This window comes from Condylura cristata, unplaced genomic scaffold (assembly GCF_000260355.1).
Source record: "Condylura cristata isolate star-nosed mole 26May11 unplaced genomic scaffold, ConCri1.0 scaffold00038, whole genome shotgun sequence".
NCBI classification, from domain to species: Eukaryota; Metazoa; Chordata; class Mammalia; order Eulipotyphla; family Talpidae; genus Condylura; species Condylura cristata.
This window is the reverse complement of record NW_004567139.1, coordinates 8,078,280-8,101,955: the sequence shown is the minus strand read 5'-3', so window position 1 is coordinate 8,101,955 and position 23,676 is coordinate 8,078,280. Positions and strand designations below refer to the sequence as shown.

General features: G+C 47.6%; 1 protein-coding gene across 1 annotated transcript; it reads right to left on the bottom strand.

Annotated features, from left to right (window-relative positions):
- Positions 1–37: 37 nt before the first annotated feature.
- NUP85 (nucleoporin 85kDa) lies at positions 38–23,316 on the bottom strand. Its single transcript, XM_004693490.2, has 19 exons — positions 23,292–23,316; positions 20,860–20,953; positions 18,818–18,980; positions 16,071–16,141; positions 15,008–15,051; positions 12,691–12,760; positions 10,741–10,862; positions 7,871–8,005; positions 7,644–7,766; positions 7,300–7,431; positions 6,953–7,059; positions 4,171–4,254; positions 3,967–4,032; positions 3,641–3,792; positions 2,838–2,955; positions 2,626–2,726; positions 996–1,147; positions 559–660; positions 38–230 (listed from the first exon to the last, which is right to left on the bottom strand). The coding sequence occupies exons 1-19, from the start codon at positions 23,295–23,297 to the stop codon at positions 129–131; spliced, it is 1,944 nt and encodes a 647-aa protein (XP_004693547.2). The 5' UTR covers positions 23,298–23,316; the 3' UTR covers positions 38–128.
- Between the last annotated feature and the right edge of the window lie 360 nt (positions 23,317–23,676).

Below are 23,676 nucleotides of genomic sequence, written 5' to 3'. Positions count from 1 at the left end.
ACAAAACATTTTCTCAATATCGCTAACTCTAGTTGCCTTACCTTTACATAAAAAAGCATTTATTCTGTTTTTAAAAATTATATACAAATTGCCATACAAATACCATGTTAGAGCAGCCCTCAGAAGACTTAGGAACCTTCCAGTGAGCCTTCTTTAATAATTGCCCGAGCAAGATTGCGGGCCAGAGCAAGCCTCAGCATCTCCACCTTGGTGGTTTCTATGTCGTCTTCCTAGAAGGAAGAGAGTGCGTGTGAGGCACAGCAGGCCGTACGGTCCCCACAGTTCCCAACAGCCCTAGTGGCCCAGAAGTAGAGGCCACTTAACATCCAGGACTAGCTGCCAGGAAGTGTGCGGTGGTGATGACATACAAGGGACTGTGGTTACTAACAGGAGAGACGAGACGCAGACAGACCACAACACTAAACTCTCCTCATTTTTCCCCCCATAGAAGTTGGTGTGTCACAACTACAGGTGAAGAGTCAACTAAGAGTTTCTAAGGAGTGAGTTTCTAGAGGGAAGCCCAGAAACTGGGTTGGCATCACCAACCCAGAAAATCACCTGGAGTCGCTGGGCCTCGGGGTCTCCACACACTGGTCTTCCTGAGGCCAAGTCCTCCAGACATCTCATCAGTTCATAGGTTTGCTCTGCTGAAAAAATCACCTAGGAGAGAGAGAGAGGGTTTGGCTTGGCTGCTCTAAGCCTTGGGCTGCTCTGGTGGGCACGGGCTTCTTCTAGTGCCCTTTACACATGCAACCCAGGAGGGCCAGGCAGAGCAACCCCAATTCTCACTCCCAGCCCTTCTCGTCAAGGTCCTGGGCTGAGCATTGTCTCTAGAAAGCTGCCTCTCAACAAGCAGCTTTTCTTCTGTGGATGCTGGTTCTCCAGAGAGGGTGGTGGGAGGCAGGCATGTGAGACCCTCTGGGAGACGACGCACTCACTCCACAGGGCACCAAGAGGACTCTGGGACTAAGACGCCCACCGCACTCAGCCTGCACCTGTTTCTGTTCCAACAGCGGCAGGGCGTCGGTTAGAAGTGTCATCCAGAAAGACCGGGGGGCGATCTGAGAGGTCATCAGAGACAGGAGGAGCGCGGCAGCATCCACAAAACGCTTCTCCCCGTATAATCTGTGGAACTCGCGGTACTTCCCTAGTGGGACAGAGAGCTCTAGGTCACTTCTGACCTAACCAAGAGACTCCGTGCCAGTCAGTGCCCAAAACAGGGAGTCTGCCACAGCCGTTCTCCAGATCCTGGAGCAAGTGCACTGAAAGACTTGGAAGGTCCTCAGACCGCACCCCGGAACACACAGCATCCAGTAAGAGGATGGCAGCTGAGAAAGCTGAAAATACCCCACAGCCCGTCCTGTGAGTGAAATAAATGATGAAGAAGGGAAAGTCTTCCAGAGGGGGCACTCCATTAAAACAAATGACAGGAAATCACTAATTACTGAAGCCTATGGAGGAAAGTTTATGAGCAGCAAAACACTGGAAGGAGCCCAGAGTATCTCCAAGTTACTGAATCACAGGGAAAATCAGAGGAGATATCTGAAGGACAACACCTGAGCCAAGTCACTGAAACAAACCCTGCCTGCCCGATGAGGGGACTGGGAAAGCACGGATTAATCCTTATGGAAGGCGCTATACAGCTGCTGGACTGAAGCTTCACAAGGTCCTGGTTGAAGGCCTCCCCGGTAGTGCAGGGGTTAGTCTCAGGGCTGTCAAGCTATCACAGCCACGGCAGCACAAGTTTGCTCCCCAGCCAGGGAGTGACCAACACGGTGCAGTAGACCTCTCCTGTCTCCCCACTGTTCCCCTCAGCAGTGGGTTTCAGTCGATCCACCTGTTCTGCTCCCCACTGCCTCTAGTGAATCCTCTCACCCCACACCTCTGACCTACATACACTCCAGCTTTTTTTTTTTAAGTTTATACACACAACTGGGGTGTGGGGGACTGTAAGAAAATTCACCAGAGGCAAGAGCGGGGAGACAGGAGAGGCCTGCCTTGCCATGTGGTTCCCTCGAGTTCCCTGAGTTCCCTGCTCGAGGATCAAACTGTTCTGAAGAGGCGGTGGCTAGCTCCATAGTGCCACACTTTAACCCTTTGCGCCACCAGGGAACCCCAGTTCTTATATGCATAAATACAACAAATCTTTATACAAAGCCATGGTTCAGAAGCACCAAAAGAGGCGGAGGAACTAGAGGGGTACAACCAAATTCATGACCCCAGACACCAAAGGGACCTAGCTGGCAACTGTGTGGGCCCAACGAGGCCGTACTGACTTCTGTGACTGACAAGGACTCTTGTCCTCAGAAAATGCACCTGAGTCATTGTGCAGAAAGGGGAACAATGCCTCCAACTTACTTTCAAATTATTTCCCCCAAAACTGATAGAATTAAACAAAGCAAAATATAATTGGTGAATCAAGACAAGGTTCACAGTCCCTTACTCCTTATATTAACTCCACAACTTTACACTTATTTAGTAATGTAACAATTGGTTAATTGACCCAAAATACGCTTTGTGAAGTGTGGAGTATGGGCGTGACGTAAGGAAGTCTAGAAGCGGACCCTCAAAGTGCCACAACCGACCTCTGCTGCCCCCGATTCTGGAGCCAGAGCCGAGACTCACCCAGGAATGTCAGCCGATCGCTGAGCATCATGGCGGGCCCCAGGTTGTCAATGAGATCCAGGTCGGAAAAGCAGCCTCGCTCACAGTAATCCCTGAGGAACCTATGAGACGGGGCCGAGGGGTCAGAGCAGCAGTCCCAGGGCCACAGCTCCGCCTCCAAGTTGCCCAGGGTAACCCTGGGCAAGCCAACACCCTGAAACAGCTGGACCCACCTGTCGGACACCAGGGTGGCAAAGGCAGCGTCTTTGGCACGAATGCTCCACGAGAGGGCGGAGCCCAGGCGGTTGTTGCGCACAGCTTTCATGGCCAAGATCTTACAGATGCTGCGAACTTTACAGGGAAAAGAGAGGCAACTCTTTCAGCCCGTCACAGCACGCCTGAGCCTGCAGGGGCCCAGGCAGTCTGCCACCTACTGGGGATCTCACAAGGTCTTTCTGGCACTCAGGTTCCACAGGTCTTCTGGTTCTACGAGCAGGAAGCCCATCACAGCAGCACTGGCTTGTGAGTGGGTTTGATTTCAGGGGTGACAGAAATAATTATTTTTGTTCCCCGCAGAGGAACTCATCCGTGTGCTGAAAACCTTATCATCCGTGGTGTTTTAAACACCACGTGCCTCCTTCAGACGGTCATAAACATACAAATACTCCCGCGAAGAGTAACAGCTGGGGGTTTTAGTCACCTAACAGTGAGGGAAGAGCAGGGGCCAACTTGGTCATTACCATTTCTCTCCCTGGGCTCTTCCTGAGCCCCCTTGGGCCTTCTCCCCCCGGAGCCAACCCACCTGAGCCAGGCACACCCCAGCCTGACCAGTCTTGCCCCCTGCAGTACACACGGCTCAGGACCGTGTTTCCAGGCAACAAGCTCAACAGCTTCCAGGTGCCAAAGGACCCTCTGCTCCTGCGATCCTCCAAAATACTGCCCTATCTCGGTTTACCTGCTGGCACCCACGCCAACCTCTCTCGCACAGCCTGATGGTGTGACTGCTGGGAAGAGTGCCAGGAGAAAGCTGACTCACCTTGCTCAGTCATCTGCCGCTGCTCACAAATCCGCAGCACCTTCAGGGCTTTCTGCTCGGTGCTCAGAGGGATCCGCTCAATGTGCAGCTCCAAGGACACTCGGCCCAGCTCTGGGCAGTAGTCAAAGTAATCCACGCCCAGCTGCCATAGACTGCAAAGACCCAGTGAGGACCGGCATGAGGCCTGGGGTCTGCTGCTCCCAGGGGACCCCAAACTGGCATCCAAAACCTTCAATGAACCAGATGGGAATGCACACAGCCACGGTCCAGTGGTACCTGCACTCTAAAAAGCACCCACCACCACCTACACCTTGGGGCCCTAGTACCTGTGATGGGCAAACAGTCCGGAGGCGTATTCCAGCAGGAGGAACTCTCTCATGTTGGATCCAAAGCTGGAATCAAACATGACATGACACCCTCACTCCCAGCCTGCTGGCTCAGGGGTCACCTCCAGGCATTAATTCACCCCAGGTGCAGGAGGGGAAGAGGTGGGAGGAAGGAGAGGAATGTTGAGGCCACAGCACACTTACTAGAGGTTGTGCGACTGGAGGAGTTTGCAGTGATCCAGCAGGTCTGTCAGATGGGCCACAAACCACCAGTTGCTCAGGGCGATGCTGCAGGTTCAGACACCGACATAAAAGGAAAGTCAGGGAGAGGCCATGTTCCCCACGAGTGGGGTGTGAACAGGGATCCTGCATGTCCTCTGCTTAACAAGGACAGAGAGTGACACCTCAGTGTCTAGCTGGTTCATGGTGAAACAGGCAGCAGGTGACCGGGGAGGACGCAAGAGCTAACGGAGTCGGCAGGCCCCAGTCTGCAGCCCCTGAACGTCTCCCCAGAGGGATAGGAAGCCTCCAGGGCAGGGACCACTGAGAGAACTAGTGACACAGCTCAGTGCCAAGGTCACTGGATTCTGGATCTTAACACACATGTACCAGCGTATTCTGAGCAGCCCCTACAGAGAACAAGCAAGCAGCTTTGTTATACCAAGATGTATAAGGAAGACTTCATCAGCAGCTCAGGAGTGGCCTCCGTAGGAAAAAGGAGTTGTGGCCAGGTGGGTGCCGTCCACCGGGGAAGGAAAGGCTGCAAGCCCCACAGAGCTGGCTGCCCTGCACTGGGACCCTGCTGTCCCCTTACCCCAACCCTGTATCTTGCTTTTTGGTGGGTCTGCAGTAGCAACTGCTGTCTCTCCCACTTGCCGCCTCTAACAGGGCTTGGAGGCTGTGAAACTTCTGGAAATGAGCAGTGATAATCTAGAGAAACCCTGCAGGCAGTCACGGGCCAGGCCAAAATCCTTGCACGAATACTCCAGATTAGACAAACATTAAACTAGCCCTGATCTTAGTTCTCTTTTTATTTATTTTTTAAAAGATTTATTTACTCATGCATATAAGAACTGGGTACAGGCCAGAGGTGCAGGGGGGTGAGAGGATTTTCCAGAGTCAAAGTGGGGAGCAGAACAGATGCTAAAGGCAACACCAGGGATTCAGGGGGGGTCTGCTGTGCCCTATGGATCCCTCCCTGGCCAGCTGGGGATCAAATGCATGTCGCAGTGGCTGGTGATAGCTTGACAGCGCTGTGTCTTTAACCCTGAGCCACCTGGGAGGATCCTTAGTTCTTTTAGTTCTGAATTTTGGGCAGACTCTAACAAAACACCCGGAAACTGCTGTCCTGCCTAGCTCCCAGTGAAATGCATACCAGCTGCTTCCTTCACCCAACAGCAAAGAATTGGCCTTTAGAGAAAGCTAACATGGTGTGGGACTGGGGTAGGAAATGAGCCTCGGGAGCTTCTCAACTGCCTCTCTCAGCTGTGGGGACAACAGGCAAGGCTTAAGGCTCTGCTTCAGGACCCCGTTTGCCCTGTCTGCCCTTTAGGTTCTGCTAGAGTTGACATGGAGCTAAGCAGGTGCCCATTTAGACGCCTCCCAAGGACCCTTCATTCTCCTTTCACAGAGTGATGTCAGACTCAAGACAGCAAAGCTACCATGCCACCAGCCCACATGCCCAACTCCAGAAAGACACATATTCCTCTCGCCCCTGGGTGCCGAGCTTGGGTCTGACTAGTACTACCCATAAGAAACCAAGTGCTTGTAAGCCCCTAAATTCAATTCTTTGTCATCCAGGAGGTGCATTTTTTAAACCTTAGCTGAAAATACTTCAGGTCTTTTTCCAATTCTTGGGATCCAGATCTGAGAGTTGCTCTTTTAACCCATCTTTCAGGATGGGATGGAAAGTTGCTACCTTGGGACGGACCTCTCTGGTAGCCTAGGGATGAAGTCTCAGCACTATCACTGACTATCACTGCCATAGCCCAAGTTTGATCCCTGGCCAGGGAGTGACCCACAGGGCACAGAAGACCTCTCCTGTCTCCACACTGCTCCCCTCAGCAGTGTGCTTCAGTAGATCCCTGATCTGCTCCCTACTCTGTCTCTAGTGAATCCTCTCACCTCACCCCTCTGGCCTACACCCAACTCTTGTGTGCATAAACATCTTTTGAAAAGAAGGAAAAGTAGCCTCCTTTAAGAAAACCCAAGCTCCAAGACTCACCACTATTATGAAACACCACAGCTTGCCCTGCCTGTCAGGGCACAGGGGCAGACCAAGGGGTGGAGCCTGACCTTCCTCCTGGCGACTGTCACCAGGGGTCGCCCCTCTCTGCGGCATGCATAAGTCACTCCTCTTCACTGGCACTTCACTCTTTTCCATCACTGCAAAGGGCAGGTGCTTTTCCTTTTCATGTCCTTCCCCCTTGTTCTGCTCAAACCTGTTTTATTTTCAAAGCCCAAGCTTGGTTAATGACATCAGCCTAGTGGCCAACGACAACCGAGTGAGCCAGGGCACACTGGGAGTCCGCTGACTTGGCATCAGGGCAGATCTGGACAAAGCAAGTCACGATGCCTGTTCAAGTTCTTTTCACAAACCCCACACAGATGCCCCCCATTTGCTATCAACTGAATTCTGCAAGTCAAATCCAGCTCCCACTGAAGTCTGTATTTTACAGCGTGTGAAAAGACCTGATACAAAACCTGTTTGTACCAAATCTAGCACCATTTTCTTGAAGCCCTGACTTTCTTTTAGGGGTCTCTGGAACCCCTGGCCCTTGCACAGGCGCTCGATGTGTGAAGAGCCTGGCTTAGGAGAGGGTAAGATTGATAACTGCTCTGTCTATTAAGATGGGTTCCAAAATTAGGTTCACAGGCCTCTGATTTTTAGAGAAGGATGGCGGAGGACGGTGACAGCACTGAGTGTGCGCAATGCTCCGGAATCGCACGCCTGCAGACGGTGCGAGGGGCGCCGTGGGGGCCCTACCTGCACTCCTTGATCACCTGGTGGATATCAAACTCGAAGGCTGCCATCAAGATGTTGTCCAGGGGTTCTGGGCTGCTCTCACCTCCCAGAAACAGGTCAAGGCTGGACTGAGGAAAGGTGACAATCCACTCAATCCCCACACGAAAGCAGAGACGCAAGGGGACAGACAGGGAGGCTGTGTAGGGAACCCTGGAGACGGGTGATGGGGTCTAAGGCCACAGGAGAGTCGCTTCTTGTTCTGTAGGGAAGTTCACCTCGAGGAGGCCACAAGCCCCAAGTGACCCAGCAGGGAGCCTGGCCCTGGGATTCCTATGCCCCACTCCTACCGCTTAAGAGCTTGGACTCACCTGAGCATAGAAGTGCAGGTCAATGGGTTTTACTGTGGGATGAGAGTACAGGAGTCGGGTCACTAGGAAATGATACCAGTTACTAAGAAGCTCCTTCTGCGCCAATAAAGCAGCTTCATCTCCCAGCATGATCTGAGAAGAGAAATGTCCCTTAGCTACTGGGGTGATTTCTCTAACTCTCGTCATCTCGACTGGCACATTACTATGGAAGCCCTCTCCTTCCTGGCAGAGCCAATGAAGGGCCCTGTTGAGGACTGGATTCCTGCTGTTGCTGCGCCAGTCCACACCCCAACCCACCCCTGAGAATGCCAGCTTATCCCCAAACGGGATCTGCTTCCACAGACCTTGCAGAGAGACTCCAGGTGTGGGTTGGAGGCAAATGTGCCATCCTGGAGATGCCGTTCACATTCCTCATGCCAGTGCTGCCACTTCAGCTCCAGCTCTGTTAGCGTCTGAGTGTTGCCAGGCTAAGAGGAGAGACTGGTAGTGAGCCTCTTCACCACACAAACCCCTCAAGCTTAATGAACCAGCCTGCTGCCCCATGATCCCAGAGTCAAGCTGCCCCACATACACTGAGAACAGGCATGGTCCTCATCAGATCCCCCAGGACTCGGCACATGCCTGCAGAGGTGGGGCTGGCATCAGCTTCTTTGGAGAGCATCTGCCGGGCCTCATCCAGCCGGCCCTGCAGCACCAAGACAGTCACCTGGAAGGACACTCAAGAATATGAGCATTTACAGGGACCCAGAGGCCAGGCCCATGTCCACACTGAAGATTCCTAGCCCTGGGGAGTCATGACAGTTTTTTTCCCCCGCTAGGGATGACCTAGCACATCCTGTCTCATGGGGTTACCCCTACATTAGGCTTTTCAAACCAGACACCATAACCCATTACAGGTTATAATCAACTTTTAATATATTTAATATATAAATATAAATGAAATATAACAAGGAAGTATCAGAATTTATCAAATATCAGTTAATGAAAATTTCTACAAAGAAAATAGATGTACATCTATGCAGATACTCAGTATAAAGTTGATTCTCATTATTCTCAGATTCAGTGTTTATAAATTTGTCTACTTGCTAAAACTTGGAACCCCCAAGCCAACAGCTGAGGTACTTTCACCATCACAGATGCGCAAACACCTGCAGAGCAGCAAAAACATCAGTCACCTGATGTGCGTGTGCCCAGCTGAGGCCACAGACAAGGCACCACCTTCTGCTATCAGCTCTCACACTAAGTAAGATCTTGCTCAAGTTCTTTTTATTGCTCAGATTTTTTGCATCTTTGTGCTTTTTGCTGGAGTCCCACACAGTACTGAAGTGCCGTCTGGTGTCCAGAGTCCAAAGGCTGCATGTGCTGCGCACAGAAAATCTGCTTCAGATCAGCTTCCAGCCGGCATGCCCAATAGTGCCGCTGGCTTTGAGTTCAATGTCAAGGAATCCACTCTTATGTTAACTGTGGTGCCTTTAAGCAGAAATACACACAAACCAGAGCTACATATTGAGCAGTTAAAAAAGCTACTAGAAATTCCTCACACTTCCCCTACAAGTGACAGGTTCCATAAGCACCAATCCAGGTTCTAGCCGACTCTGCAGACTGTAATCACCATGTGTAATGAGAACCAACAATACACACATGCCAGTATTCACGTAAAATCTGCAAGGCAAAGCTTCTCACTCTAGGTCATGCTCTAAAGAAAGCCACAACAGAGACTGAAGTCCCCACTGTCCTCTCCAGCCGGACGTCCGCCTCTGAATGCCCGAGCGGTACACCCTCTGCGCACTCAGTGTCTCCACTCGGATCGCAAGGGCGGCGTAGAGGTAACACATCGAATGTGCTGCCTAGTCACCCCTTGCCACCAACCTCATCTTCCCAGCTTCTCCTGTTCCTTACACCACATCCCATCCATCAGCAAGCCCCACCATCCGTGGCTTTCAACTGCTTCTAGAATCCAGTCACTTCTCACCGTCTCAGCTCAGCTCCTACCCTAGCCCAGTCTCCACCACCTCCTGCCTGGTGTAACGCCAGTCACCACGCTGGTCTCTCTGCTTCTATCACGCTCTTCTCGGTAGAGCAGCCTAAGTCAGACTGGGGTGCACTCTGGTTCAACTCTCCAAAGCTGCGTCACATCTGCCTTGTTATTTTGACCATCAACAAGTCCATGTGCGTTCATGCCTCTAAGTGACTACAGAGCATAATCCGAGGTAGATGATCATCATCCCCACTGGACAAGCAGGGAACTAAGTAACAGGTTATTAACTCATCTACAATCTCAGAGCAAGTAAGAGGCGCTGGACTGATCGCCAGTCAGCCATGTTACCATGCCCTTCTGCCTCTGTAGAAGTCCAAGTCCTATGAGAGCCCGGGAGGCGCTCCCCAGCAGGCCCTTCGCTACTGCACCTCCACAGCTCTCTCGCTTCTGCTGCTTCTGGCTCACTGGCCCTGCTGCTCCCTGGTCTCATTGCCTGGAGGACCCGCATTTGCTGGTCCTGTGGTTTGCTCAGCTCCCCTTCTCTGGACAGTCTGCACTAACGTGTCCCCTAAGTGAGGCCCTCCCCGAGTCTCCGCACCGACACTCCCAGTTCCTACCTTCACTGTTAGACTTCTTGTCTCCCACCCAGGACCTGAGTTTGACAAGGGCAGGACTTCCTGCTGACTGGTTATGACTATTTCCCCAGGGCCTCGTGAACAGCAGCCATCAGTAAACAGTCAGTGAACAAATCAGACTCAAACCTGGCCAGGACTTGCTGGGCAAAGGCTCTCCCCACACTTGTACACTGCCTGGCACCAGAAAGCCCAGAAATACCCTGAAAGGCAACTCTACCTAAATTCCAGATTGTGTCAGTTTCCATTACTCAGCCCAACCAGCAGCACCCTCCCTGCTCCCTGTCCACCGAGGCACAGAAGGCAGGAACTAGAGGGACAGTGCTGTCCTCATGGGCACAGGACACACACGTCCGAGCACCGCCCGTCTCTGTTTGATGATGATCCAAAAATGACCTTGGGGTGATCCTCTTTCTGGAAGCTTTACAGCTTTGTTGCCCACACACTTCACATTCACCGTGGACACGTGTAACTCAAGGCTTCCGTTCGCATGGCTGTGCCATGTGAGAACAGCTCTAGCCCGCAGATAAACCCTCACTTCCAACCCGACCAGTTAGTTCTGTATTATCTTCCTGCCCTTCTTCCTTAGCTCCACAAGGAAATCCAATTCCCTTTTTCACTAGAAATCCTAAGTAAGCACTACTTTTCATACACATTAACTTAGTCCTAAACACTCCCATGGAGCAAGAAAGAAAAGCGCTAAGAGCACCCTCATAATCGCAACCCCGAAGAGCCAGGCCAAGAGCTACAGCGGGCGGCGTAAGCCCAGCCCACGCACTGGGAACAGCCAGAGCGGCGGCAGGGAGGCCCAGCCTAGAGAAAGAGCCTTACCAAGTTCCAGAAGCTCTCGTGTTTGCTTGGATTCTCACTTCCCAGAACATCTGCCAGCAAGCTGTCCACTTCGCACACATGTAGCCGGACCCAGTCGAGGAGATGGAGGAGGAGAGGGCCGGCTAGGAGGAGAGCCTTGTTAGGCACAGAATCCACAGCAGCTCATCCAGTCCCACTCTCGCTCAGTACAGACAGAGAGCACGGGCAGGCGAGTAGACGATAGGAATGCCTGCCCCTCTCAAGTAGGTACACATGTACCTACTTGGATGAAGGGCTGGGCAGAAAAATGACTAACAGGCAATCACCTACCCCGCGCCAGCTAATTCCACTTTTCACTGAAATCCCAGAAGGGCCGAACCTAAGGCTCAGCCCTCATCCTCTCTTCTACCACCCCAGATTCTTGCCAACTGTGCAGTACTCAGTGGCTATGTAAGAAATGGTCATTCGAGGGCTGGCAGTTATAGGCATGCACTGATGACACAAACATAGTGTCAGCCTTCAAAATCTGCTGAGGGAGGCACATAAACAATTTCAAGCTTCATGGTACTTTCGCAAAAATATGAAGAAAATGCTACAACTACTTGAGATTATTAACACTCATTTATGGATAAGAAACATAAACATCAAAAAAGTACAAAAAATTCCACAGTGCCTCCAAAGAGACTGAAGCCAGGATAATGCCTTGACCGTAATTTAATTCAAGATCAACAGAGTAATTCAGAATGGACAGTTAACAAGGACCCCCCCCAGCCCCATCACTAGTGAAGACTCTCAAACTGCGTTTCCCTCCCACCACCTAGTCCCTCTTCACCGCCCTAAAACTTTTTTTTCCATTTCTTAAACAGACTGTCCTGTCTCACTTCTGCAGCCAGAAGCGGACATCAAGGTGTCGGTGGGGCGATTCCTGCGGGGGGCTGGAGCTGAGCACCTGCTCCAGGCCTCCCCACCACTTCTCCTAGGCTGTTAGGGTTGGCCAGCCTGTGCCATACACACTGAGCGTACTATTTCACTCTCTGCTTCCTTGGTACTTTTCAGGAGTCACATGCCTAACATCTTATGTTTCTAGAAGGCATTCTGTTTCCATTTTTCGCAGCATTTGACAGAATGGGTTGTGGGCCAAATTCCAACACAGACATGTATGGACACTTCCCCCATACCAACAGGCAGTTCTCAGAAAACAGCAGCGTGTCCAGGAATTCAGCCCAATCCTGACACCATCTACCTTACCTGAAGATGACATGAAGTCCTACAGAGGAAAGGCTCAGTCTCCCTGAAGCCCTGCACTGCACAAGCCAGTTGCAAACTTGGCCTGTTACCTGTGCTGAGAGAAGGGCCTCAGTCTCTCCTTCTCAGATTCAATTACTAAAATGGCTCACCTAAAGCAATGGTTTGCTACAAAGGGTATTTTTCAGGAACAGGCAGTAGGAAGAAATGTACAGGGCAGTGTCTGGGGAAAGAGTATGATACTTTCTTGCCCTCTTGGGTATACAGCTCACCCCAATTCCATGTGTTCACCAACTAGTTCTCCAAATCCTGTTCTTGTGGGTTTTTAGGGAGGCATGAGGGATTAAACATTAGCCACTAGTGACTGGACTCAACCTCCATTCCCTCCCCCTCCCAGGTAAGAGGAGGACTGAAGGTCCCAATTCCCAGGTTGGTGCTCCAAATAACAGTCCCCAACCCTAGGGGTTCCAAAAGTCACCTAATTCCATAACAAGGGACAGTGGATACTAAATATATATGACAAGTGTATCTTGGTCAACTGAATGAACAGATGTCACTCATGTATCAAAATATCACACTTACAAAATGTCAGGTTTCTTTGGGTATACGGTAATATTTTCTGAGGAGTATCTTGAGAAAAAGCTCTGACAAAATACTCATTGATACAGAGGAAAGAAGGCGGCAAGAGGACACCTCTCATATTGTAACAGAGGATGCCAAGCTCACCTGGGGCCACTTCAATGAAAAGAATTTCACAGAGGTTCCAAATGAGTTCCATTGCTGACAAAATGGAGACCTAAGCAAAGAAATGGAGACCAAGTTATGACTGGAAACACTCCCGAGATATACTCTAAGATCAGGAGACAAAGCAGGCTTGACTTATACCATGGTGACCCATTAACTCCACGTTCTGAGTATAGCTAAGGCAAGATTTCCAACAAGACAGGCAGGTAAAGAATTTTAGGGGTCAGAGGTAGGCTAACCTTTCTTGATTTTCATGGTGTAGTTTTAGTTCAATGTACATCAGGAAAACAAAACTAGCTTATCACACCCAAGATGAGTATTATGACTTAGGAAGGGAGATTGTTTTTTATATAAAGTTTTATTTATGGGGCCCTCCCTGGTAGCGCAGCGGGTTAAAGCACAGCACTAAGAAGCTAAAGCCACTTCAGCATGAGTTCAATCCCCGCCTGCCGGGGAGGTGACCCACAGGGCGCAGCAAACCGCTCCTGACCCGCACGCTGCTCCCCTCAGCAGTGAACTTCGACGATCTACCTGTTCTGCTCTCCGCTCTGTCTCTGGTGAATCCTCTCACCGCCCCTGCGCCTCTGGCCTGTACCCCAGCTCTGTATGCACAAATAAATCAAATTTCAAAAAATGTATTAATGCACACAACGCTGGGGAACAGGCCACAGGTGCAGGGGGTGAAAGAATTCGCCAGAGAAAGAATGGGGAGCAGAGCAGGCAGTCTACTGAAATCCACTGCTGAGGGGAGCAGTGGGGAGACAGGAGAGGGCTGTCCTGCCATGTGCGTCACTCCCTGGCCAGGGGTGGAACCTGTGAAGCAGTGGATGTGGAAAGCTTCCTAGTGCTGTGCGTTAACGTGTTGCACCACCAGGGAGGGCCCAAAAAGGGAGATTTTTATTAAAATATTCAATAAATTTTGTAAGAGGTAGATAAAACAGAAAGCATGAAGTTGGTGCTCAAGGGACTGAACTTTAGGAAACAGTCTATTGAAGGTATATTCAAGGGGCCTCCCTGGGGGTGCAGGGTTAACGTCCAGCGCTATGAAGCTAGCCAAAGTCACTGTAGCCATGAGTCACACCCCAGGCCATGGCGTGACCCACACGGCACAGCAAACCTCTCCTGTCCCGCCCGCTGCTTTCTGCAGCAGTGGATTTGCTTTTTCTGTTCCCCACTCTATCTCTGGTGAATCCTCTCACCACCCCCTCAAACTCTAGCCTGTACCCTAGTTCTTGTATGCATAAATAAATCTTAAAAATATATACCTATTCAGGCCCTCCCTGGTGGCGCAGCGGGTTAAAGCACAGCACTGAGAATCTGAAGCCACTTCCGCATGAGTTCAATTCCCGCCTGCCCCAGAGGAGACCACATGGCGAGCCAGATCTCTCCTGACCCGCCCGCTGCTTCCCTCAGCAGTGTACTTCGTTGATCTGCCTGTTCTGCTCCCCACTCTGTCTCTGGTGAAGCCTCTCACCGCCCCTGAGCCTCTGGCCTGTACCCCAGTTCTGTATGAATAAATAAATAAATCTTTAAAAAATAAAAAAATATATACCTATTCAAAAGGCGAAATCAAGGCTTTGCAAATTCCAGAAACAGTGCATCATTCCCTAATCACTATTAAATTTGAAAAATATCAAGAATATCAAAATAAGAGAATACTTTTAAGTCATCTTCTAGCTCCAACGAAAGTATAACAACTTGTAGCTCATTAAAAATACTAGATTCAGGGACCTACTTGGTGGTGCAACAGGTTAAAGCTCAGCGTTATGACGCTAGCTGCAGCCACTTCAGCACAAATCCAATCCTTGGCCAGGGAGGTGACCCACATGGCGCAGCAGACCTCTACTGTCTCCCCAGTGCCTTTCAGTCAATCAGCCTGCTCTGCTCCCCACTCTGTCTCTGCTGAATACTCTCACCGCCCCTGCACCTCTGGCCTGTACCCCAGTTCTGTATGCATAAGTAAATAAATCTTTTTAAAAATACTGCTCAATTCATGAGCACAGTTTATAAGACTCAGCAGTGCTTTGAGCTCAGCTCTCAGGTGACACAATGTGTTTAGGATTTGTTATTTCCCGCAAGAACTAAAAATCCATACAAGCAGGTATCAAGCACTTCTTGTGTTCCAATAACCAGACCTTGAAGGGGGCACGAGGAAGTGAGTTCAGAACATCCCTCCCATCCTAAGGAGCTGCCTTTGGTCGGCAAAGATGAGACTTCAGCCTCAGCAATGACTGCAAAGCCACCCCAAGGATTGCTAAGGACATAACGGCGCACCACAAAAGGGGCCGCCCCACTTTACCTGACTGCTGAACTGGTGGCCACTGGCTGGATCTTTAGCAGCAACTAACAAAAAAAAAAAAACATTTTTAAGTGACAGAACTTTCAGTTTTAGCCCTAGCTCATATTCCAGATTCGGAGGTTGGTGCCTTTCTTTGAATGACCATTTATTTTCAATATAGACTTTAAAAAGAAAAAAGGTTTTATTTATACATACATACAGGGGTACAGGCCAGCGGTGCAGAGGCTATGAGAGGATTCACCCAAGCAGAGTGGGGAGCAGAACAAGCAGATGAACTGAAACACACTGCTGAGGGGAGCGGCGGGCGGGTCAGGACATCTGATGTGCCAGGTGTATCACTTCCAGGGTGGAGCAACCCACTGTGCCACCAGGAAGGGCCTTGCTTTTTTAAAAATCTTTGATATTCTTTATCTGTAGACAAGTGACTCCCAAACCAAGGCTCTCAAGATACAAGCAGCACCGTTGACTACAGCACAGCAGGTATGGACACTACCACACTGTACCAGACACTACCCAGCACCCAGGAGTCCAGCACTCATAGCTTTGTTGACTTTAAAACACCCAAGCCAAATGGGCCTCCCTGGTGGCACTGGGGTCAAGTCTCAGCACATAAAACTGTCTGCAGCCACTGCAGCACGAGTTTGATCCTCAACCATGGAGTGACCCACATGGTGCAGCAGGCCTCTCCTGTCTCCTCACTGCTCCCTCAGCAGTATATTTCAGTGTTCACCTGTTCTGTTCCCTACTCTGTCTCTACTGAATTCACTCACCCCCTACCCTCTGGCCTGTACCCCAGTACTTGTATGCATAAATATCTTTAAATAAATAATAAAAAATATCCCAAGCCAAAAAACCAGAAGTGTGATTTTCAAAGATTCTTATTTTGATTCATTAGTCTCATACCTGTTGCCTCAAAAAGTTTTAACTGAAAAAAACACATTCATAATGACTGCCAAATACTTAAGGTTTATGTACATTGGGAAAGTTAGCAGGAATGTTAATCAGAATTCACTTTATAGCTAAAGAAAAACTTTAATTCCACCACATTACAAAAATTCCTTACTTGCAACTTGGTGCATTTCTTCCATACATGCTCTGATGACTGATCGGTAGTTTTTACTCACTCGAACCAATCTATAAAAAATGAAATAACATACAAGATAAGTCTGAAACATCCTGCATTAAGAGAAAGGTGATTCTTAAGACAGAAGCTTGCTGGGCATCCCTGGTAGCACAAGGTTTAAGTCTCAGCATTATCAAGCTGTAGCCAGACCTGGCGGCATGAGTTTGATCCCTCCTCAAGAGATCTAACACACATCACACAGCAGACCTCGCCTTTCTCACCTGTTGCTCCCCCTCAGCAGTGCAGTTTCAGTAGATCTGCTTGTTCTGCTCCTCACACTGTCTCTAGTGAACATTCTCATCCTCTACCTCTGGCCCACACCCTAGTTCTTGTATACATAAGTGAATAGTCACAGCCCAGCTGTTTCAGCATGAGTTCGATCCCTGGCTAGGGAGGTGACCCATATGGCACAGCAGACCTCTCCTGTTCCCCCACTGCTCCCCTGAGCAGTATATTTCAGTCAATCTGCCTGTTCTGCTTCCCACTCTATCTCTGGTAAATCCTCTTACCCCCTGCACCTCTGGCCCGTACCCCAGTTCTTGTGTGCATAAATAAATAAATCTTGATAAACTGATATTGTTGTAGATAAGAACTGATGACCACTAAAATTAGTGGCTGGAACAGAATTTGCAGTCTATGTTTCTTCCCCAGATGTTTATTCACTACAAAAGACGAGAGCTTTGTAGTAATAAAGCCCAGTACAAATCACATTAATGAAACAATCAAGGTAAAATGATAAGTAATAAAATACCAACAATCCTTTACCACCCCACCTCCAGCCTACATCTCAACTCTTGTATGCATAAATAAATCTTTAAAAAAAAATTTAAAAACCCAATGCTATGTCATAAAAAATTAACAACTTTAAAAATAAAAACGAATTTAAATTAATAAAAAAGTACTATGTTTGGCCCTCCCTGGTGGCGCAGCGGGTTAAAGCACAGCACTGAGAATCTGAAGCCACTTCCGCATGAGTTCGATTCCCGCCTGCCGCCTGCCCCGGAGGAGACCACATGGCGAGCCAGACCTCTCCTGACCCGCCCGCTGCTCCCCTCAGCAGTGTACTTCGTCAATCTGCCTGTTCTGCTCCCCACTCTGTCTCTGGTGAAGCCTCTCACCGTCCCTGAGCCTCTGGCCTGTACCCCAGTTCTGTATGAATAAAAATAAATAAATCTTTAAAAAAAAAAAAAAAAGTACTATGTTTAATCCCTTCTCAGTTTTAGACAACGTAAATATATTTCCCTAATATTGACTCTGTCTGCTTAGTAATATTTAATTAGTGTACAAAGGAATCACTTATTAAAATATGAAGACTGACATAAAAAAAACTGGTAAGCATGTTTCCATGAATTCCACTGAGCCACTTCAGCTAATTAGTGGAACCGCAGGAGGTTGTGGGAGCTTCTGATTTATAGCGAAGTCAAAAGTTATGGGTAACCTGAGAATTCACACACAATGAACTAGCACTGGAAGTGGGAAAGTAGATGTCTATCGGATTCTGAGACTCTCTCCAGACAGTGTCAGAATAAACTATAGGACACTCAGCTGGTGTCTCAAAATTGCTTGGTGGAAAACCCAGCAATATCGGGTGAGAGAAGTGTCTTCTGGATGATACTGAAAGTGCAAAGGAAAAACCCAGGAGCAGGGGAAAATATACCTGATGTTCATGTTTTTTTTTTTTTTGTTTTGTTTTTAAAGATTTATTTATTCGTACAGAACTGGGATACAGGCCAGAGATGCGGAGGGTGAGAGGATTCACCAGAGACAGAGAGGGAAGCAGAACAGGCAGATCAACGAAGTACACTGCTGAGGGGAGCAGCGGGCGGGTCAGGAGAGGTCTGCCTCGCCATGTGGATCTCCTCCAGGGCAGACTGGGATCGAACTCATGCGGAAGTGGCTTAAGCCTTTCTGTGCTGTGCTTTAACCCGCTGCGCCACCAGGGAGGGCCCTGATGTTCATGTTTTTAACGAACCACACTTTTAACAATCCTTGTTAACAAACAATAGCATTCTGGTCATCCACCAAAAATGCCTCGAGATTAATTCTTTAAAGACAAAATGAAGGGGCCTCCCTGGTGGCACAAGTCCTTAAAGCACAGCGATATGAAGTTGTCCACAAGCCACTGCAGCACAGGGTCGATCCCTAGGCACAGTACTGGCCCACACTGTGTGGCAGACCTTTCCTGCCCCATACTGCTCCCTCAGCAGTGTATTTCAGTGGATCTGCATGATCTGTTCCCCATTCCTCCTGTGAATCCTCTCACTGCCCCCACTCCTGCACCTCTGGCCTGTACCCCAGTTCTGGTATGCAGACATAACTATATCTTAAAAAAGAAGGATAAAACGAAACTCATTTCTGCATTAACTTCAATTCTTCCATCACAGGAGACTCCTCATTAAATGACTCTTGGATGCTTATTTGGGCTAAATTTTCCTCCTAGGAAGGTAAGTAAAGTAGGTATATAAACAAAGTTTATCAAGCCAGCAAATCCATGAACAGTCATCTGAACATCCCTGTGAGATACTACCTCCCTGACCACTGACTCTGTCCGGTCCAGAAGGCACACAGGAGAACCAGCATCCCTTATGTCTTAGGTAATCCATTCACTATACAAGGACAAGGATACATTTCATCTTGTTTTTCACAAATTAGTTACATTCTTCAACACCTGTTAGTAGCCTACTTACTGAGCCTTTCTAGATTTTCCAGTCAATTCTTCTTCAATTCTCTGGAGGCCCACAAAGATTCCATGGGATTCATTGAAGAGTTTTCTCAAGATTTGAGAGTAAACATCCACATCCTTCCGGATAATATAGATAAAGGGGCAGCCAAGCACAGACTCTGATTTTTCTGAAACAAAACAGGAAAAAAATTAACATCATCACAAATAAAAGAAATGTGATCAATTTCTCAAGTATCTAACTACTAAAGCTCCAGCTTTTTTTATTTTTTAAGATTTATTTATTTATGGATACAAGAACAGAGGTATAGGCCAGAGGTACAGGGGTTGAGAGAAATGACCAGAGTGGGGAGCAGAACAGATGGATTTGATTGAAATACACTGCTGAGGGGTGTAGCAGACAGGACTGGAGGGGTCTGCATACCATGTGGATCCTCTTCCTGGCTGGGCACCAAGCACATACTGCAGTGTCCTCAGAGAGCTATGCATCACCAGGGAGGGCCCCAAAAGCTGCAGCTTCTTTACTACTTATTACTTTATTTAAAAAATTACTTACCTGAGATGTAAAAAGGCACAAAATGATGTAAAAATAAATTATTGTTTTTAAAAAGATGACTTCAGAGTCCTCCCTGATAGTGTAAGGGCTTGAGACACAGCCCTGTGAAACAATCTGCAGCCAGTGCAGCATGTGAGGAGTTCGATGCCTGGCCAGGGAGCTGACACAAAGGACACAGCAGACCTCTCCTGTCTCTTCCTCTGCTCCCCTCAGCTGTGTACTTCATGTAATCAGCCTGTTCTGTTTCCTGCTATCTCTGGTGAATCCTCTCTCACACACACACACCCCTGCACCTCTGGCCTGCACCCAGTTTGTGTATGCATAAATAAATCTTAAAAAAAAAATAATAATTTTCTCGTAAGTATAAAAAGAGATCGTGGGCCCTCCCTGGTGGCGCAGCGGGTTAAAGCACTGCACTAAGAAGCTGAAACCACTTCCGCATGAGTTCGATTCCCGTCTGCCCCGGAGGTGACCACATGGCGTGGCAGACCTCTCCTGACCCGCCCACTGCTCCCCTCAGCAGTGTACTTCGTTTATCTGCCTGTTCTGCTCCCCACTCTGTCTCTGGTGAAGTCTTTCGCCGCCCCTGAGTCTCTGGCCTGTACCCCAGTTCTGTATGCACAAATAAATAAATCTTAAAAAAAAAATAAATGTAAATAAATAAAATAAAAAATAATAAAAAATAATAAATAAATAAATAAAAATAAAAAAAGAGAGATCATTAGGACATAGTCACAGAAATGTCTCTTCTGAGCAGATTGAGGAACAGTCACAGAAACTGTCCCTCTGGCAGATTCTACAACTCTGGCAAGCTAGAGATCATCAACATAAACATATCCCACACATAAGTAGCAACAGAAGTGGCAGTTCTTAAATATGAAGAAAAATGACACTGCTTAAAAGTTACATGACCTCAATATTATATAATTTGCCAGAACTGTAAGACTTTCATTAGTTCAGTTTACTTTATATAAAAGAGGAAACACTCCACTTTAGATAAATAACCTGTCAAAGATCTGCAAGAAAAGCACTTCAACATTTCCTGCAGTTTCTCTCTTAAAAAATAAGAAAGCAAAATCAAAAATCAAGATTTCAACTGAATCATGCTAACCAGAGGGAACCCAAGAAAAGATTATTCATGTTCAGTATCTGACAGGGCTTGGAGGCCAAAACCAAGCACAAGTCATTTCCCCCTCCACCTCATCTGTGTTCCAGATCAGCAGTTCACGGAATTAAGACACATTCACAAAAAGAAGGGCTTTGTGGACCTGCAGTTTCACAGTAAGGAAAGAGAAAAAAATGAAAAATTCAAACATAAAGTCTTTTCCACTAGAAAGATTTGTTCTTCCCACTCCAGATTCAGCATGTCAGTGAAAATGGTCTAAGTTCAACTATGTCATGTCTCAACTAGTCAAATCTGAGAAGAAAAAAAAAACACAAAACAGAAAAACAGATGTGCTACAATGAATAATATCCAAGGGGAAAAAACCTACCTGGTTTGTTGAAGGAAGTCTCACACACCAGCATCTCCCCTGGGCCCCAGTCAAAACACATTTGTTTTTTCTTGGAATTTACTCCAGGTATTAACTAAGTAAGAAACAAAGCACATAAACTGTTACTCCTACTAACAATTACACTTTCAACTGACTTGCTGCAGTATAATCTAGAAAGCTGTGGCCACAGAAGTCAGTACCTGCTGATCTGTATACAGAGACAAGTATGGGTGCGCTCGCCAGGCTGGTGTCAGACCCTGACGGGACAAGCTAGCTTTGTTGTGCACCTCAACCCAGCCTGCCACTTCTTAAGTGTTGATGAAAAGGGAACCTCTAACCTAGTTAAGATAACCGTTATGCTATATTTTTACAGATGAGTTAATAACTTTTCATTGAGAAAAAATTCAGCTGTTTGTTACTGAGTAAAAAGACACAAACCTCCAATTGCATAGTTTGTGCTATCTCTGATCATGACTGTACATTTTTCTCTCATTCTGATCAATCCCTTTACGCCTCAGCTTCACACATCAACAGCCTATCCACACCTCTGTACTCAGGACTTAGAAATGGCTAACACAGCCATTCAACAACTAAGCAATACTGTTGAGTCTTTTTTGAGCTGGGCTCCAAGAATACACAATATCTAATATGGTTTCTGTCCTCTAATACTCTACTAAAGGAGACAATAAACAGAAAGTAAGTAAAGTGGGGAGGTACACACAAGACTACATTGTCAGGAAAGGGGGAAGCACCCTGCCCACAGGCACTGCAGTGAATGGGTATCCAAACGCCAAGAGATGAACCTCACACCACAGACAAAATTCACTAAAAAAATCAGTCTCACACACACACAGAGCAAAATCTATAAAACTTGAACTGAGTAAAAATCCTCTTGCCCTAAAGGTAAAACAATAAAAAGTATAGAATAAACAATTTTGTAAACTGGATTTCATCCAAAACTTTTAAAAATGTTTTTTAATTTTTGCTCTTCAAAAGGTACTATTAAGAAAACGAAAAGGGCCCTCCTTGGTGGCGCAATGTGTTAGGACGCAGCACTGCAAATTGACCACAGCTGCTTCAGTGTTGAGTTTGATCCCCACCCCGGAGGTGACCCACAGGGCGTGGCAGACCTCTCCTGAACCCCACCATTGCTCCCCTCAGCAGGGTACTTCGTTCCTCTGCCTGTTCTGCTCCCCATTCTGTCTCTAGTGAATCCTCTCACCACCTCTGTGCATCTGGCTTGTACCCCGGTTCTGTATGCATAAATAAATCCTAAAAAAAAAAAAAAAAAAAAAAAAAAAAAAAAAAAAAAAAAACAGCAAACACACAATTTAAAAGGAAAATGAAAAGGTGGGGCCTCCCTGATGGCACAAGGGGTAAATCAGCACTATGCTACCCCCAGCCAGGGAGTGACCCACAGGGTGCAGTAGACCTCTCCTGTCTCCCCACTGCTCCCTTCTGCAGTAGACTTCAATCTGCCTGTTCTGCTCCCCACTCTGTCTCTGCAACTCTGGTCTGTACCCCAGTTCTTGTATGCATAAATAAACCAATCTTTAAATAAAGTAACTCTTTAAAGAAAAGGCAAGCCATAGGTTAGGAGACAATACCTGCAAAACATATTGATATACAGAATAGACAAAGCACTCCTACAATTCACCAACAATCCAGTAACAAAATCGCCAAAAGATTTTTGAAATTTCATGGTACATAAGAAACATAAGCACACATAAATCTATCAAGGAAAGTCAAGTCTAAGTGATAGAGCTACCATTCTATACCCACTTGGAATGACAATGGCTAAATGTAAAAAGTGGACAGATCCAAGAGTTGATGAGGACGTGGAAGTGCAACTCTCACATTTTGTTTCCAGGTGAAGGGGAGGGCATAACCACTTCAGAGAACTGGCAATTCTTTTACCTAACAAGCATCTCTCCTATAACCCAGTGTCTGGGTCCCACTTCTAGATATTTATTTGGAAACAAAGAGGCAACAGAAACTAACATTTGAGTTCCTGAAGCAAAAGGATATATATGCCTTGTGGTCTGGAAAACCTACTCAACATCACCCTCTCTACTTTGAACCTGCACTTAAACCACCTCGACTCTGCTAGTTACTAACTGGCCTCTCGTGCCTTGATAACAAGAAACAGCTGCATGAAAGAGCAGACACAACTGCTCTACAGGGTAATGGTACTCAGGGTATTCCTCAGTCTCTTAGTATGCCTAGATTAAACCAAAACCAGATTACTGCTCAAACACAGACATGACAGTGTTCAAACTGCAGAGCTGAGTTTTACTCTCTCAACTATGTTAATGGATCTAGATAATGATCCTCCATACCCAGCAAGGTCAACCAGTTTCCCACCTGGTGACCAACAACGTGCTGGGTAATCACAAATCACTGCTACTGGAGCAAAAATCAGCGTAGCTCACCTTCATCCTATTGGTTCCTTATCATGGCTCAGTATCAAAAGAGTGCCTTTCATAGGCAGAGTCCTGGGAAAGTTCCAGTTTAAAGATCTTGACATTGGTAAGGAAAACAAGGCAGAGAGACATGTAATTTGAAAAAGCTCCAGGGATTTTGATATTTTTTACCTAACATTCTACAAATAGTCCTCAATATATACTAAATGTGGGCTTCCCTAGAGGTGCAACGGGTTAAAGAGCAGTACTTTGAAGCTCTCTGCTGCTTCAATACCCAGCCAGGGAGTGACCTACAGGGCACAGCAGACCTTTCCATTCTCCCCACTGCTCCCCTCAGTAGTAGGATTTCAGTAGATATGCCTGTTCTGCTCCCCACTGTCTCTGGTAAAATCAT